At 34.1% G+C, this 19052-nt stretch overlaps 1 protein-coding gene across 4 annotated transcripts in view; it reads right to left on the bottom strand.

Moving 5' to 3' along the window:
• Positions 1-19052, bottom strand: part of CCDC91 (coiled-coil domain containing 91) — a 160201-nt gene that overhangs the window by 60688 nt on the left and 80461 nt on the right. For all 4 annotated transcript variants that reach the window (XM_064462006.1, XM_064462017.1, XM_064462024.1 and 1 more), the window contains one exon: positions 11838-11945. In XM_064462006.1, the coding sequence (XP_064318076.1) occupies positions 11838-11945 (108 nt within the window). The remainder of the gene's footprint in view (positions 1-11837; positions 11946-19052) is intronic.

Here is a 19052-nt window from a genome sequence, read left to right as displayed (position 1 = left end):
TTCAGAATTTATATTTGGCCAAATAGTTTTCTTTTTTCAGAGAGAAATATACCTTTGGCTATTAAATTACATAAATTTTATGAAAAAAATGTAACTGGAAATAGACAGAACAGAATAAAATAATGTGAACTCCTTCTCCCTGAATCAGGTCTTGAGTTCAGAAAGCCCATATTGCATGGTTAGCATACATATACCAAAAACGATGAAAGCTTCCATTCTGCATGTAATTAAGAAACAATTTAATTACTTATCACAAACTTTTATTTTTTTCACAGTACTGTGCCCCACAGTAGTATTAGCCCTCATATGGAACCATGGAATCTTCTTGAAAGCTGTGCTTATTAAAATGATGTAAAGTGAGCTCAGTGGTATTATTAATCCATTTTATAGAAAAGAATGCACCACATTGTAAACGGAATTCGTTTTTACAGAAGCACAGATCTTTCAAAGGCATACTCAGGTATCTAGGTTCTACAAAACACTTGAGGAGGAAATGTGGGAAGTTATGGACAGTAAAGGTTTCTGTGCATTCCCTCTTCTGACAGATATCAAGGAAATTTTAGCTATTTCTGTATAATGACAGCATTCTGACAGATTTTGAAAAAAGCAGTAATGCAAAGGAAATGATTCATGAATATATGAATAGAATTCCAAGCTGTTAGTTTAAATTTCTATGTAGAGCAAGCTATTGTAACCCTTCTGGCACTAGTCTTTAAATGAGGGCAACTCACTTCGTATTTCAGATTTTAAAATAATGCAGATACCTTCTAAGTAGGAGTTCTTATATAGAAGCAGTAGGCACATTAATTTTCTAGACATACACAGAATGACTTTGGACTCTGGTAAAAATGGCCACCAGGAAAATTTATATTGCTTCCTCAGTTGGTCTTTCAGAGGAATGTATTAAAGAGTTGAAGGTTACAAACCATATAAAAGGTGACAGTTTCACCACAGCACTTACAAATTTGAGAGCTTTCAAGTGCTCTTGTATTTTTAGCTAACAGGAAGTAACAGGGTGTTTTATGTTTGTTTATTTGGCTTGTAGATTTTTTGTTCAACTATAGTAAAGGTCTCTTAATACAGAGTATTGCTGAATTAAATATCATATACGTGGAGGTAATTGCCTACTGCTAAGCAAACTTATCTCATAATTCCCTCCCCTTCTCAACAGGAATAAAAGCTATGGAAAGGATGCGAGTTGAATGAATCTCATTCAGCATTTCCAGTTTCCACAGGTAAGAACTAGGAACATGTTCCTCTCTCTGTTAGCCAGTATTAAAGGAATAAAGGAAGAGCATTGACATTTAAGGCACCACTCTTAGCTATCTGAATTTTGATCCCCAGACATTGTACAGGCCACTTTCTCTTAGGCTTATTTTGATGTCAGACTTGGATGTCTCCTGGTAATTGCACCTGTCAAGAGAATATTGCCCATGCTTCAACAAGTAAACCTAACAGAAGCCTTCAAGAGTGACCAGCCTCCTGTAAGTAGGCTAATGAGTTCATCAGACCTACCAGTCCTATGAAAAATGATCAAGTCTATTCCAGTCTTCCTGTGAAAGTTATGATGGAGACCTACTTATGGAGCCTTATATTTGGAAAAAAGCACCTAAGCTGTGTAGACTATAAGACGGTTTTCATGAAGTTTCTAAATGGAAGTTGAAGTGAGGCTTTTTTTTTTATTAATCAACAATCTAGGAACCAGAAAACAGGTAAGAAAATTCTAAACATGCTGGGGCTTTGAATCTGATTACCCAGCTATTATTAAACAAATATACTTTACTGACTCTCTGGACTAAAGTGCAAAAATGGAAAATGATGAAAAGTTATGGCTACATATAGTCGTACAAAAAATTTTTAAAAAGTGTCCTGAACTGGAAGTATGGGGGATGAATCAACATGAGGCCAAAATAAAACTCAGTGAAAACTCCACTTTAGTCCAACATGAAAGTTTTCAGCCACTGTAAGTTTGCTAGGCTGCACATTCACATTGTGCGTGTTATCTATGAGGCACAGAAGACAGCAGAACACTACACAGAGATGCTCAGCCAGATCTAAAAGCCTTTACCTTAGGTACAACAGATTCTATAGGTCTTTAATACATCACTTTGCCTAAACTAATTTCCATAGCCCCGCACCCTTACCTCCTTCTGACAAAGCTATAATTTGCTTTCTTTTATTCTTTAGACAGCGAGTATAGGGTTAAGAGTGCAAAATTCTGAGGTGCAAAAATTCAGAAAAGCGAATTGTAGTGGGACGTGATGGCCCAATGGGACACAAGAAAGTGTTCTCCAATAAAAGAAAAAACTCAAACTTTTTAGAAAAGTGGTATTCCAAAGTGGAGAGAAATACTAGTATTTCTACCCTACTCTCTGGAAAGTAGCAAGAGAGGGTCAAGAAGAGTCTCTGAAAACCAACTTAAAACAAAAGGCATTCAAAAATAGGTTATAATGTTTTCCTCCCTGCAAGAAGTTCTCTAGGAAATGGTTCCAAATGAAAATTGTTTGATGTAGATTCAAATATAAATACAGAGGTCCTGTGGTTTTTCTTGATTCCTGTAAAAAAGAAATAAAAAAGATCTTTCTTTTTTTCCTGGAATGTGAGTCACAGAAGACATTGTAAACAGATTTAATCACAATAGCAACTAGTCAGTCTTTTTTGTTATTTTTATATATTAAATTTATTTCTGAGGATTCATGACATTTTTCTTTCAGGTAAGCATCTTTTGAAGTTTTATGTAGTATATATTACAATAATTCATGGAGTGAATTAAATAATGCAGGATATGAGCTATTTTACAGCTAAATACTGTATTAAAGCTATTAATAACTAATTCTAATTTAGTACAGTTATAACTCCTTGCACATTCCTATAAATCCTAAACTGGAAATTTAAAGAAAAACAGAAAATAAGGTGTCTTGCATAAACTGAAATCCAAGTTTCTTCCTGTTTCATATAAAAGGAAACGAGTACAAGATTTCATCCACAAATGAGGATGCAATTCTTTTGCTGTAACTAACAGGCATCCAATTTATGTTTTTGCAGATTGGTTCTTTCACAATATTGAGTAAATCATCATGCACAGATCACCCAATTCAGTATGGATAAATGAATTTTGTTAGCTGCTTTTTATAGCATATGTAAAAGTAGTCAGATAATCATTCAAAAACAAAACAGCAAAGAGCATCACAGAACAGCCAAAATTAATATGACTATCCTAATACTAAACAGAAAAGAGAGCTTGCATTATTTGTAGTATCACTGCAACAAAATATTTCACACTTTCACAGATCTTTCAACTGAGCAAACAATTTTCACATACTAATGAAATGATACTTGGAACCTTCTTTTAATGGCATCTTTCTGAGAAAGAGTATACTAAGACATTTGTATGTCTAATTCACCCTCAGTGAATGACCAATTTTTCTTGTAACAAAAATCTACTGCATCTTTTATTCTAATGAAACTGCATTGTAGTTAGTAGTTTAACCGAAAAAATACAGGCGTAATAAGATTTTTTTCTCTCATCTCCAATATAACCTCCCCCCCCATTACATATGGACACAGAACAATCCCTGTCCCTTGAGATTTGGGAAAAGTTGTCTTCAGAAACTTTTAGCAAATGTTTCAGTACTTCATTCATCAGCAGGAATAGCAAACCACTGGATTGGGCTTTTTAAGAATTCACCAATTCAAATTTTTCACCTATTTTAACAAGAAACCATCTTAACCCACAAAATTCTACTTTTATTTCTGTCTTTCATGACGGAATCTAACACTAGGAAGAAATAACACATGTCATGGGAAACATTAACTTTATGTGAGAGGGAGATGACATAACCAAAACACACAGTTATAGCATCATGATTTTGTAATGTTATCAAAATACATCCATTTCTACTTCCTATTCAAAATATTATCCCAAGGAAAAAGGCAATCTTATTAAAACACTAATAATAGTTTTCTGCTCCTGTGAAAAGGCTAGCTATATTTAACATCATATTCTTTTATACTGTACCTTTTCTTCACCACCGTTAAACTATGCCCAAGTCAAATGACAAGATCTGGTAATCATAACTGGTTTCCTACACTGTCCTCACTATCTGTGGCATCTGAGTGTTTGGCAGCGCAAGGTGGAAAATCTGTCTGAAGAATTCCAACATCTGTTACATATTTCCACTTCCTCAAATTATAACTTATTACTGCATGGTTGAACTGTATCTTTTTGCCAGTTTGAGGTCCAAGTGGCTAACAAAGCAGCAAAACTTTTTAAGAGAAAGCTCAGGAATCAGCAAAACATTATTAAACCAGAAACATTAAAACAATTAAAATATAAAGAAAACTTATAATAGCCATAATAAAATAACTAAGCTTGTACTCGTACTCAGGGTTTCACTCAGTAGTATACAGACAGTATGTAAACTGTATAGTTTTAGGCACATCGGAGGCTGAAATTAAGCTTAAAACTTTTTGCTGCATATGTACTTTTTTTAATAAATATAGTAAGAAGCTTTACAGAGTCATCTGATAATGAAAATACTTTTCTCAGCAAGAGTACAGAGTAATAGAGACTATATTAAAAAAAAAATATCCATGAACTCCAAGGTTCTAAGGATACAGAAATAAGGAACTTCAGTAAAAATACGAAGAAAAAAGAAAGGTATTGATTAGGCCTTCTGGTTTTGTGATCTAATTCATTTCACAGCCTATATGAGTTCTCACAGAATTACTCCATCTATCAGGAAAAATAAAACAAAATGAACTCTTAAAATATGAGCAATATAAACAGCAAAATGTTAAAGAACGGAAGACAGCAAAATGGAGGAAAAAAACTTCAACAATAGCTAACAAATAATCATACTATATTGCTCAGTTTTTCAGTATTGACAAGAGCTGCTGATATGAATTCGTAACAAGTAATAAAGATTTTATGGAAACTTATTACATGAACAGAAGACAGAAAGCTAAAAATCACACTAAAGAGCTACTTTCAAGTGGAACCTGACAAATCCAAGGAAGCAAATGAAATTTCTAAATAAGATTTTTGGTTGAGACTCTGAAAGCATCCTGGCTGAATTAACAGTGCAAAGGGACTGCAAAATCATCCTTTAACTAGTTTGCTATAGTGAGCAGATTCATATGAAGTTAGAAGACTCTGGTAAGGATTTACATTTTTTTCAAAAATAGGTATGCCTTTGGATTTTAGCAATCTAACTTTTACTTTGGGACGTAAATAGTAAGCAATACCAGACACAAAGTCAACACATACAAAACCAAAACAAAGAGTGAGGATAAACCAATCTTTTTCAGGATTTAAGGAGGGGAAAAAAAACCCCAAACAACGAACCCCTTCCCAACACAGGAATAACTGATCCTCGATCTTTTCACCCTAATTCTCTCTTTACACACAGAAATCACAGGGGTATTATGACTGTAGGAATAAATTAGTCAAATTTACAACAGAATTCTAATAAATACTTTTTTTCCCACTTTACATAATCTGGAAATACCAGAGAATAATGAAGTTCTGAGAAAGACTAACCACTTTTGGCAGAAGAGTGGCAGACCTGAAAAGACAACTAGATGAACTATATTTACAGATGAGATATTAGATGCAAAGTGAATCAGATGAAAACGTAAAGGGAATGACTAATAGGAAGCAATTAATTTTGGAGGGACTGAATGAACAACTATTCCCACAGCAGCAAACTGCAAGATTTCTGAGAAGTGAGAGGAAATGCCCAAAGAAATGGACATGATAAATTCTCAAGAATTTCCAAACCTATCACAGTTGGAATTAATGAACCAGAAAGGTTATGTCCACTGCATTATTCATTTTTTCAGTCTGCAAGTCTTCAGGATTATTCAAGTACCTGCTACTCTCACTGCAAGAATTGGCTAATGTCTCCTAAAAATGCAAATATTCAAAATTCTCTAAGAATCTATCTTGCATATGCTCCCTTCAAGATCAGTCATTAAACAGACTTCAGAATTACTACCATTATATGGGAAAAATATAGAACCTCTTCTGTTTACAAGAATGGAAAAAAATAAATAATCAAAGTTCACAGAGCAAGCATTATTATATAAATATGCTGCACATTATGTGTAGATATAAAAACAAGATTTAAAACATTAGAAAATTATACTTCCTGACTGTGGAACTGATTTCTGAATGAAATAAACATTTTATCTGACAAACAAACAATCACTTGCTATTCAAAACAAGTACTTTTTATGTTTGACATTTTAGGAATTGTCGGGGGACTTACTGGTACTCTTCACAGAAGGCTATGCAAAACACATCAACATGCATCATCCAAACACAGGAAAAGGTAAAGTATCTATCACATTCCAGCAGCTCATTACTCTTGTCACACCAGTCTTCTGCTCGTCCACAAGCTGTTCTTGGAAGCATCATACACTTCATAAAACTGAGTTCTAGCAAATGGAACTTCTATTCTGACTGACCTTTCAGCAAATTGTTTTCAAATTGAATCTGAACGAGGACTTTTCTGAGCGTGTCTCAAAAAAAAGGGCACAAGATTTTAGGCACCATCCAACAGATTTTGAACTACTATTTGTCATACAAATGACAGCCAACATCATGATAAAGCAGAGTGGAAAAAAAATTAAGGACATTGGCTTTACTCTACTTATCTTAAATGTTGCATCTATAAATTCAAGATTTGTTTCACAGCTTCACATAAAATCATCATATCAACATGCAAAAGTGCAGAGGAAGCATTTAACTGAGCTCTTTCCTTTTTGTGTGACACTTGCAGTACTGTTCCGCCTCAGCAATTTCACTAGCAGCTCCTTTGGCTTCCTAAACTATGGAAAAAATTTCAGCATAATATATTCTATACAAAGGAAAACTGCAGGCCACACATCCTTAAGGGTTTACTGAGTAGAAGATAATAAGTCCAGCCCAGGAAAGGAATATGCATGCAACTGAACTACAGAATTAAAGACTTCTATTCCTTGTCTGCCTTTATTCTTTTTTTACATGAATCAAAATGGAAAATATGCAGACTAACAAAATTAAGGACCACAGTAAAATATATCCCCTTAACTACATCCAAGCATGAAAATACTACTCAGAACGTCCAGTTGTTTATCTCTGATTGATAATGCTTCTTGAAGAAGACAGAGAAAAAGAATATTGTCAAGTCATAATTTAGAGATGGAAATGTGTGATCTGAGCCCCACTTTACATATACTTTAATCCCTCCCCATCCAAGAATGCCTGTTTTGCCCTGTTTAGAAGACAGTAAGGAAGGAGCCCATCAAGGTAAGGAAAGAAAAGTGCAAGATAAATAAACAGAGGGAAAATTATTTCTCATAAATGAGAAGTGATTTGCTGCAGGTATTTAAGATTTTATTTTACCTTAATACACAGGTCGTGGAATGTTTTAAAAATATAAAAATCAACCTAATATAGTCTACATTTTTAACACCATCTTCTTTGATTAGTGAGATAAATTTCTGATGCATCATCATTTCTAGGGCTTCCAGTGAAAACAGGTCATTCCTTTTACATTATCACGCTCATGCTCTAGCAATGTTAATGAGAATTCCTTAGAATATCCTAGTCCTACATAGTAAATACTTTTAAATAATAGATGCTTCCTTACTCCACCTTTTTATGGTGCCTTTTACAGTCCATTCTTTTTGAAGTTACTCAGTCTCTATGTCTTCTTTACGTTCAGAAGAAAAACCTACTTTGATATTTGAACAGACTACTTCTATTCAAACATCAGAAAACAGGGAAAGCTGAAAGACATATTGAAGTATCGAACAGCAGAATATTGCCAGTGATACCCGCCTCTGCTAGCTGCATCCAGCTTGGACAACTGTTTAGTTACAAAGTCTCAGTGATGAAACCATATTTCTCCATAAATATGAGATATATTTAATGAACTTATTAAAAATTGCTGCTCTTTCCCACTAAAAGATTGAAGTATGCATAGCCTGTAAATCTTTTCCATGCCTCATTGCTAGCACTTACCAAAGAAGGTAGAACTATGATTTAAATTTGTCAGCAATCTCAGAGAGATAAATTTTACTGTCAGATGTCTGGTTTGTTTTGGGGTTTTCTTTTTGGTTTTAATATTCATACTTCACAAGATAGATATATTGTCTACACCCCATGTGGCATCTTACTTCTAGCAATGACCACAATAAGTGACTGTACTAAATCACTTTTCTTAACGTGCTGTTATATGTGCCCTCATTTTCTGAGTATTAAAAATTTCTATTCAAAAGTTTGTTGACCATGTTTTTCAGTATGTATTTTCATACCGCACATGAGTTAAACCACAGGATCAAAGTTGGTGTTTATTTTCAGGAGGCAACATCAAATATGTCTGTGCGTCAGAAAAAAGATAAGGATGAAATTTGGTGGGTTTTTTTTGGTTTTTTTTTTTTTGTTTTTTTTTTTTTCCAAATAGACTGATGTGTTTTCCAATGACATTTTCTCTGATATCCTCAAATGATAGAAATGTGCAACTGACATGCACTGTTTTCCTAAATATTCACTATATGATGTGACTGACTCCTAGCATAGAGAAGAGTTCTCATTGTCCTGTTCGTTGATGAAGGGCACCATGACCCTGGTGTCCCTGAATACGCCACGAGAATGCCTGGTTTGCTTTTTGAAATTTAGATATTAGAGTGTATTTCCTTGAAAGACACAGCAGCCCTAGAGATTTTTCTTGAGGAAGCATCCATTACAGTGATCATCAATTTCTTTGAGGGAACTGGTCCTTTCAACACATTCCAGCAAATCGGGAAGGGCACCCATAAGCTCCAGATGTAGGGCGACATTTGAGATCAGACATTCAAGACAAGTGACATTAATGGACTAAGAAAAGGGTAGATGTACAAATACCTGGTATCTGTGGGCAGTAACAATAGTAACTGATACTGCCAGCTCTTCCCTCAAGTGTTTGTTTCAAAAGCAGTATGTAGCGATATCAGCTAACACAGAGGGACACTTCACTGAGAGGCAATCCAGTATAGTATGTCAGAGAGTATATTGAACTTCAAGCAGATGAAACTAAACTAGACATTAGACTTCTTAATTTAGGATCGGTGGGGAAGGCATCTGTCAGAACAGCCAGAATAGAAAATGGCTCAGAATTTTTCTTTGGAAAAGTTTCTGCAATTTTAGCAATGTCCTAAACCACAGACCTATGGAGTTAGATTTAGCAGAGGAGTACAGTGAAAAGATAGCTGACAGACCTGAAACAAGATATAGAACCGAAGACAATTTGTGTTGATGGGCTGATGGTTCCCTCCTGTAGATGATGATGGTTATGTTACCTATAGCTAGCCAGTATACTGCAAAACCTCACATGTAGTGATCAAAGATGAATTGCAGAAATTCGTTCAGCAGGAAACTGAGAAGAAACTATAGAACTAGGACTTAGACATTTTCCCCTGTCCTGGAAGATATAGCCTTGTACACTGAGCATATGAGCAGTATGATACCACTCTAGATGGACTTTTAACACTCATCTCCATCACAGGCACAACACCCTGATAAAATACAGCTTCCAAATCAGCAACTTAAACTCTAATGATAGGTTAAAGAGAAAAACAGCCTTTACTCCTTCTCAAAGAGACATTTTTGGGAGGGAGGGGTATGGGAATTTAGGGGGAAGATGAGACTAGAAGAAAGCATGAGGAAGGAGTTATTACATGAGATAATCTTGATTTTGTGGAACTGGAAATAAAGCAGCAGAAAATTTAGGAGGAATGGCAAATGAGGGCAAAAAATTATGTGGGTAATTACATGGGCTTAAAAGTTTGAAGGCAAAATACTGCTTGTAAGGCAAGAATATTAGAAGGTAACAAAAAATCCCTTTGTCTGTGTACCGAACATACTTACACTGTGTTATTATTAAACTGCGCCAAAAAAAATTCCTTACGGTGATATAGATACTCATAACTCTCCATATAAAGGTGGATATGCATGTACAATCCCATAACATAGAATATGAATCAACTTGGTGTATAATCTTCGGTAGTCATTTCAGCAATCTTAACTGTTAGCACAAAACAACATCATTTGAACAAAACCAAATACTAAAACAAACACCAAAGTGTACATTTAAGAACAGATGCATTAAAAAAGAATAAAAACATACCAAGTATTTCTCAGACCTCTTCCAACAAAGACTGATTGAACAAAATTTGCCAGTATAAATCTTATTTTATTAAACCTGGTAGTGATACCATAAGCACTCACACTTGTCTACTTGATTAGGCTTCAAAATCCCAGTTTTATATTACAATTGAAGGTGGTAAGCCTTGATTGACTTGAATGAGAAATGACTTGGAAGTTTTTGAATAAAATGTAAACCTTTTCCGGTATCCAAAGGGTGTGTTAAATTGCATTAAAGGTAGACATCATGTGAACTGGGCGCCATGTTATGTCACAAATATTGTCCTGTCCTATGACCAAGAATAGGTACCTTACACTGTTGGGCTCTCCCCAGGTAAATCTGAACCTCTTGAACATGTTTTCATATTTCTGTCCCATCCTTCTGGTTTGTGATGCAAACGTAACAGATCACAGAAGCGATATTTTTGCTCAAACTGTAAGTACACCCTCAAAAAGTCTTCTAATAATTCTTCCAGATGTCATGAGATTCACTGCTTTTTACCATTCAGAAAATGATACCAAGTCAGTAAAAAATATGTTCATTTCAGTAACACAAAACATTTTCTTAAAATCCATTTTTACTTCCTTTTTAGGCAGAGCTTTATGGTAAGCATTAAGTAACTGTAGTTCTGTGCAATAAACTCCTCATTCATGATGGAATTGATTTCTCCAAACCATTACATCTTTCCTTCATACTGTTTATACAGATGCTCATATATTTAATACATGTTGGCACTAAGTGTTAATTGATATGGTCAGAACAGTTAAATGGTCATAAAATAGTGTTTGAAATGGTGGTATACTTCAGGTGGACTTCTGATATATTTAGGTCTAATATACCAAGAAAATTAAATAAACAAGCTATTATCCTTTGTATGTTTAGTAGAATTGTTGCTAACAGTACTTAAAAGGTAACTGTTAATACTGTTAATTGCAATGTAAACAACTTCAGGATGCTATTAGCAAATTAGATTTTTTTTTTTTTAAACTTTTGATTCAAGAGTTGTACTTAAGTCAAACCAAGGTATTTTCAATAATAAACCAGGTTTACGCTGTTTAGATACTCATCAGTAATTTCTGATTACAAATACCTGCTATGTAGTGAGCTTTTACTCAAGTCATGTTAAATGAGCCAATATAGGCCTATTTACATATATATATTTCTGAATATTATGCAATTCCTCATAGCTAGGGTTTGGAGCTTTTTTGGTAATATTTCTATGAAATAAAAATATGTTTAGACAACTGATGTTTGTGTCTACCATCTACAAGTATCACAAATTTGGACCAAAAATTTGTGCAAATCACATACAATCAAATCCTGTATGTAAATGAAAAATAATTGCCTGTTTTCTCCAACACTACAGAAAATGGCAGCTTTTAAAGGAGTAAATACTAAGTTGCTCTGAGACATTCTCAGTACTACACTCTCCTTGAATCTGTTCTAAACAGGTTTAAATGATATAAAACACCTTTGATCCCAACAGATGAAGAGTGATTATGTATTTTGCATTTTTAAATAGTTGTGTTTATTCTTATGCTGAGGACACAAGGTGAAAGACTGATTATTTTCTTTGGTGATCAAATACATTAATATTTTTTTCAAACAGAAAGGAGCTGAAACTAAAAGAAAATCATGAAGAGTTTTGTCTGTGCGCATCCATACCTGAGCATTAAGAAGTTCTTCGCATTTGTGAGAATGTTTTTCAATTGCTAGTATATACTGTTTTTCAATAGCTGCTTCTTGCTGTTGAACTGTAGATTGTAGTAGTGCCTGCAAAAAGAAAGCACAGAGTATTCAACAAAGATATAACTGGGATGTTTATTGGTAACTGCAGATCTTCTAATATTTGTATATATCCAGAATGTGGGATGCTATTTTGAATTTAGAATGTGCAACTACTAAGGTACCTTTCTATGTAATATTACCTTGTTTTCAGTCAGGACTAAAATTTTTTGGATCTCAGATTTCTTATACACAGTCTGCTTAAAAGAGAGCAGCACACAGAAGATACAGAGGGAGAGTATTTCTGTTAAATATACTCAGTTTAGTGGGACCACACAAGAAGAGAAGCATATGAAAGCTGCTGAAGAAAAAAAAAGAAAAAAGCCAGACATATTTCCCTGGCTGACAAAACTCCACATCCTCTCGGCACAGTGCAAGATCCCATGGGCCAAGCATGATCTTCACAACCACAACTCAAGTAAAAGCAGATGGAAAATCTGAGTAATTTAAAACATAAAAGAACGCCCCCCCAGGAAGTTCACACTCAAATGTGAAGCAGTGGAAGTCAAAGTGTGGAAAGTCAAAGTACCAAGACAGTAACAAGAAGATGATAAAATAGGAACTCTCTGTGTGTGGGCACGTGTGCACACGCACGTGCGTATTCACATGCACTTGACTGAACTCTGCAGAATTTCCAACATTTGAACACAAAAAGAGAAATAAAAAAAATTTAAAATACTTGAAAAACCAAATTATCATTTGAGGAATTACAGTCAGGCTTCCTTAAACAATGATGGTATTTTAACACAGGATTTACTTAACTCATGCTATGCAAGACTTTTTCCCTAATATTATAAAATATTTATGTAACTTTCCAAATATTCATTGGGCTATTTATACACAACGTAGCAAACTATTTTTAACTAGTAATCAATATAGTGAAGTAGTTGAAATTACTGTGTAAGTTAAAACAGACCTAAGTTTTATAGAAAACAGACCTCTGGCCCAAAGGCAGACAAGAAAAAAAATCCCATCTTTCAAACAATCTTTATTTTAGAGATATATTTACTTCATGGAACATAACACAGACATTAAATAAAATTTTGAATAGTTTAAAAAAATGTATACAAAAATACTTTCTGACAATTTTTGAACTACCTTTCCAAATTTTCCACTAATTAGCCACTTATGCCAAAATCAGTGTTCTTCAGTAATATTATAGTATAGTAGTACTTTTCAGCACAGGTTCAGAGGGATTTAAAAGGTAAATTATGGTGCTTAACATATACCTTAATCAAAGTGTAAGAATACGTTTACAGCTCTGCAAACACCATTTAGCTAGCTATAACTCTACTTTCATGAAAGCCAATTTCTTTCCAACTAAATTTAGTTCTTTTATTGATATATATTCAGGCAATCACAAAAACTTAACCCTCAAAGAAGTATAACTTCTGTATGTGAAACTATATGATAAATCTCACTGTGTATAAACTAGAATTGCCACATATCACTGGCAAAAAATTAGTAAGTACTTTGGGGTAATGGGATTTTTTTGCCTAAACTATTGTGACAAGAATTGATTCATGTAATTGGCACAAAAGAAAATAAAAAATTCTGATCTTAGGGAAAAAAGTAACAGAATGGTCATTAAGTTGCAATGCCATTTCTCAGATAGCTTCTTGCTCACGCCAAGGAATGAGTCACTTCATGCACTTTACAATGCAAACAATGTTCTAATGTTAATGGTGACTGTGTATCATTTAATATGAATTTAAAAGAACTTTCTTTTTTCAAGGAAATTATTATTATTCATTGGATAGCATGCAGAGGTTTTTAAAACCTTTATTATAATTTTCTTTAGAAAATGCATAGAATTCCACATTCAGGAACCTTCCTTTTCTATCATACACACTACCATAGTTTAAACAGTACCACAGAATTGATCCTGTATTTGACTATTCCACCAGCTGGCCAAGTAAGGAGACAGAGCAAAAAAATCGCCTAGTGTGCCACAGTACTTCAGAGATAGCTCCCATATTGTGCCATAAAAAAACTCCATACAGAAATCTTTGTTTTCTATGGAGAGATGTAGCAGATCAGCCAAACAGGCCAAGGCCCAAATCTTTTCAAGTCACTTAAATGAAGATGAGGTGTCACATAATACCATCAAATAACAGTAACCCCTTATTATAAAAATAAGATTTCCCCTTTCAAGAGGAATCTGAAGATTCTCAGAACCTTATGGTTTTAATATATGCTTACAATCAAAACAGAATGTTGAGCTGTAATTTCTTTTAAAGTGTAGAATGATTTTATTCTCATTAGAAAATTTTTATGCTGAGGACTGATTATAATTGTCAATACTGTCAGATAAGGCACTTCTATAAAACAGAAATTCTACTCTTCTGAAGTATGAACAGAAAAGCGTCATAGAGAATTATCATGACTAAACAAATGTATCTTGCCCTTTAAGTCTTCCTTTATTCTTCATTTGTCCTTGAAATCATGTCCCATATTTAATATATTATCAGAAATATGAATTTTTAAATAAAATAAATGCCAAACTTGATGATTTCCTTTCATTCTCTTCTAACATGCAGTTATGGCCTGGGACACTACTATGCTCATTGCATATATCCTTCATCTGCCTGGTTCCAGCTGACTATAAAAAATAAGTATGAACAAAAAGATGTCATAAAGCAATGTCTTTCCACGATTGCAAAAAAAGAGACAAAAAAGAAAAAAGAAAAGAGTTAAAAAAAGAGCTGCATAGCCATAGTTATGATCCTAAGTACGTTATCATTTGAACTGATGCCTTTCCACTAATCAAAGACAGAATTTACAAGGGTTATGTACTAAACAATCAAAGTATATTTAGGTCTAATAAAGTAAGAATAGTAGCATTTTTGTTCTGACTCCTGAAAAGAAACTGAAAAATGTCACCACAGCTCCAAGTAATCAGACACTGCCTTTTATCATCTCCTCCTTCCTTCCCTGTGTCTCATATTACACTTTCACCATTACTAAAATGGACAAAAAAACCACCACCAAACCTTTAACTGAGAAAACCAAGAATTAATGTCTACACTGACTGTTTTACTAGGTTTGGTTCAGTTATAATTAATTTTCAACTTGGCATAAACTTCTTAGCTAATCAAAGCTAAAATTCAGTGAAGTTTTAAGCCTCAGACTTTAATCTATAGCTGTTTTGGCTTCTGAATCAGACAAACAAAATGATTGTAGAAAGTACCACTGAGAAAGTTATTAGGGGAAGAAAAGGGTGCCAAATGAACACATCTAGATTTAATTCCTCTAAAACCAGAATTAATTCTGAAAATTACACTGACTTAAGTTATTCAGTCAGTTTTATTTGGTCAAAAACCCTGGGACAGGAATAAAATCCCTCATATTTTAATAATTAACCTTGCTCAGTATCCTCAGTTTCAGTACAGGAACTTAAGATGACTCAAAGAAGTGACAAGAAACTATGAGAATCAGATATGGAATTGACTTGTTTTGAACAGATATGTTTTGAGATTTAGTTTCTATGTCCTCATTATCATAATCTGATTTTTATTGGCAATAAATTAAACTAATTTCCCCAAGCCCAGTCTGTTTTGCCCGTGATGGTAACTGATGAATGATCTCTCCGTGCCCTTATCTCGACCCATGAACCTTTCATTATATTTTCTCTCCCCTGTCCAGCTGAGGAGTGGAGTGACAGAGCAGCTTTGGTGGGCACCCGGTGCCCAGCCAGGGTCAGCCCACCACAACATCTTAATTACTCTGTTGTATGCTTTAGCAATGGTCAGAGAATTACCTAGTCCTGGAATGTAGTTGACAGCACACTACATGTACTGTGGGAACAACAGAGAGCTGCATCACAGCATACAGACTAGTGACTGAAAAACTGTACTGTACCCAATCTGAAAAGAAGTGCTTAAAGATGAGAAAATACAAATGATCACAAAATTTTGTCCTGTATTTCTACAGGTTGTGTTATGTATAGAGTACTAGATGCTTTCTAAAATTTGTCCTCATCCTTGGAAAGGTAAAGTTGCAATGATTACGATTTTGCCAAAACTGTAGCACAGACACTCCAGACCATTTTTAATACAAGCCTATTTGCCCAGCCCTGGTGCATGCTGTTTTAATTCTACTGGCAACAGAAACCACAGCTGCTTGCCCAGAACAGTATTTATTGAATGGCCAAAAGCTAGAATTTATTAAAATCCTCCTTGAATTATATGGCCAAAATATAGACTGTTACTCCCAAATTCATCCCAAATTCCCTAACAAATTGCCAAATCTCTTTGTCTCAGCTCCCTCTTTTTATAGGGGGAAAAAATTAGCCAGAAAAAAAAAAAAAAACAGGCAAAAGGAAAAACAGAGCAGAATTTATTACCCACTCTCATCTCATCTGAAAAACAGTATAAAAGCAATTCCAATCTGTGCAAAAACCAGGCTCCTCGGATGTGTAGCATTGTTTGCAAATGTTAAAGCAACCCACACAAAACATCAGTATGAAACATGCTTCATGATACACAGGCTGCTGCATTATGTTCTATAATGTTACTGAAAAGCACTGCAACTAAACCCTTAGTCAATTCAAAAGAATATCCTTCCTGGTTTCTTTCTCCTGCTCAACCCTCATTAACTTGCTTAAGTTACTAAATACAAGCCAGTACATCAAACACCTTTAATTCGAAATTGCTGAGTCAATATGGCCAAAACAAGTTATCTTTTAAAATAAAGTTACCTAGCAAAAAGTAGATTTACCATAGTACTTCAAACATATGAACTATATTAAGTACCAATATTAATTTCAGCAATAGTACACAAGAAATTCTATGCTTCATAGCATTAGACAATGATTCATCTAATTCAGCATCTGGTATCCACCACTAATTAATTTCTACTATTTTATTTAAGGGCAAAATGAACCAATTCTTGAACAACAGAGCAGAGGACACAATCAAAATATCTCTTCTGACCCTTGGAGACGATACATTAACTCAACAAAACATAGTAGTTGATTGATTATGTTTTAACTCAGTTATTAGCTAGTACGCATACTTTATAAATAAAACTATTTAAAAGATTTCCAAAAACGTCTTTTTCAACAGAATCCAATTTATCCACTTCAGCCCGAGATAATCCATAATTTCACAATCAGGCTATTTTCAGGTGAGCCTCCCTTAAGTGAAAAGGAGACATGTCCATACAGGTGCTAAGGAATAAAGGGGGTTTTTGTACAAGTTAAGTACAATTAATCAAAATGAAAGCAAATAAACTCTTGCTTAGGTCAGAGGCAACTTGCAATTTACAATGAAGTAGAGGTTCTAAATGAAATAAAACTAAATATTAAGTTGAATTTCCTGAATTGTTTCCATTCATAGTCATAGTGTGCTACCAAAGGATTAAACAGAGCTTGTGCTGTGAAATTTTACACATCAAGTCAAAACGTTATTTCCTGTGGAAAATTCTTCTCAAAAATTATTTTTTACAAAAGGCCAACACATTCTGATGCGCATCAGGGTATGAAGAAGCTTCATGGTTTCACTAACCACTGTCCTGTTTACAGTGTGAACTGAATTTCAGTCAGGTGTTTCAAAGACATAACGTAAAACACATTTGGATCAAATACAAAAATAAGGCAACGTGTTTTTTGTAAAGTGGGATAACAACTTCAGTTTCATTTTCAACTACTTTTGGTATACCAGTAATGACCAACAACTTACAATTTGAATTGTATGCTCAGTTTATCTAGATAACTCAGTTTTACTGGCATGTGAGCTTAAATTATTTATTTTCCACAAAACACCGTTATCCCAGACTCCTGCCAGAAACAAACTGCAAACTCACTCTTAATCAAACCTTTCAATTATAACATTTAACACTATATTTATTGTTCTATAGTCAGAACCACATATAAAAAGTCATCCTTACCAAAAAAGGGAGGGAGAGATATCTTGTAATTTTTACAGTTACTTTTAAAATATCAAGATGCTTTAATCAATAACAAAATATTTTTGATAGCTAGATCCTCAGAAGATTGAGACTTGCCTGAAGTTTGCTTTTATCAGAATACTGTAGAAAGATTTTTATAGTAGCATCACTGTTGTACATGAGCACTCCTACACTGTAAAAATGACAAGGAATCTCTCCTCTTCTAGCCATGAGCTCTTCGTGACAAAAACCAATATTGTATTACATTCAAGCCCACTTGAATTCTAGTACAACTTACACATGGACAAGCGTAGAAGTTGGAAGTGCAATACAAGCCTTTGCAACAACTTTTCAATTTATCCTTTTATTCATGTGTCAGGTCTTTCTGAGCCAGTATGTCATCTTGGAAACTTAATAAGCTAAGCTGGTGTTTTAAAAGCTGAGAACTGGCCACATTTCAAGAGTTTTCCCTCCTCACTAGGGATAAACTATATCTAAAAAAAGATATCCTGATTCTAGACTAACTTCTTTTGTAACAAAATATTTCAAATTTTTCTTTATTAGGAGGTCACCTTTCAGCTATTCAGTCTATTATTGACACAAATATTTTTGAAACACAATTTGATGGCACCCACATATCCCATGCTTTGCAAATCTGTCCTTACATTCTGGAAACCTGAAAAAACCCCAACCACCTAACACTGGAAACTGATAAACAAACGTCTCACTGTAGGAAAGGCTGGAAAGGACTTTGCATCTTGATGTTAATTTCCATAAAAAGAAACACACATCTGATTCAGGCAAGCTGTGTTTTAGAAGACTAATAATTGCATAAAATAAGTTAAGTAAATAAACACCATCAAATTTACAACTGCCTGTAACTTCATAGTCTTTGAAGCTTACATTAGAGGATCTTTTATATGGGGAGAAATATAAACAAAACAGATTAAGAATCTTAACTCTTCTATTTAGACAACTATGACAATTTCAGAACAAAAGTTTGATTAAACAAGCAGAAAAAAAATCCTTTTGTTGCTTGTGGTAAATAACTTAAAATGTGACATGATCCCAGAAGCATAATTTCCAAGATCTACATTTACTCTTCTTTACCATAGTTAATTACCAGGGATAAAAGTTAAAAAAAAAAAATGACATGAAAACACAAATTAAACAAAACTAGGCAAACACGAGAAGGGGAAACACAGA

Source organism: Phalacrocorax carbo, chromosome 1, assembly GCF_963921805.1.
Source record: "Phalacrocorax carbo chromosome 1, bPhaCar2.1, whole genome shotgun sequence".
NCBI lineage: Eukaryota > Metazoa > Chordata > Aves > Suliformes > Phalacrocoracidae > Phalacrocorax > Phalacrocorax carbo.
Note: the sequence above shows the minus strand (reverse complement) of the source record. Positions and strands in the feature narration are given on the sequence as shown.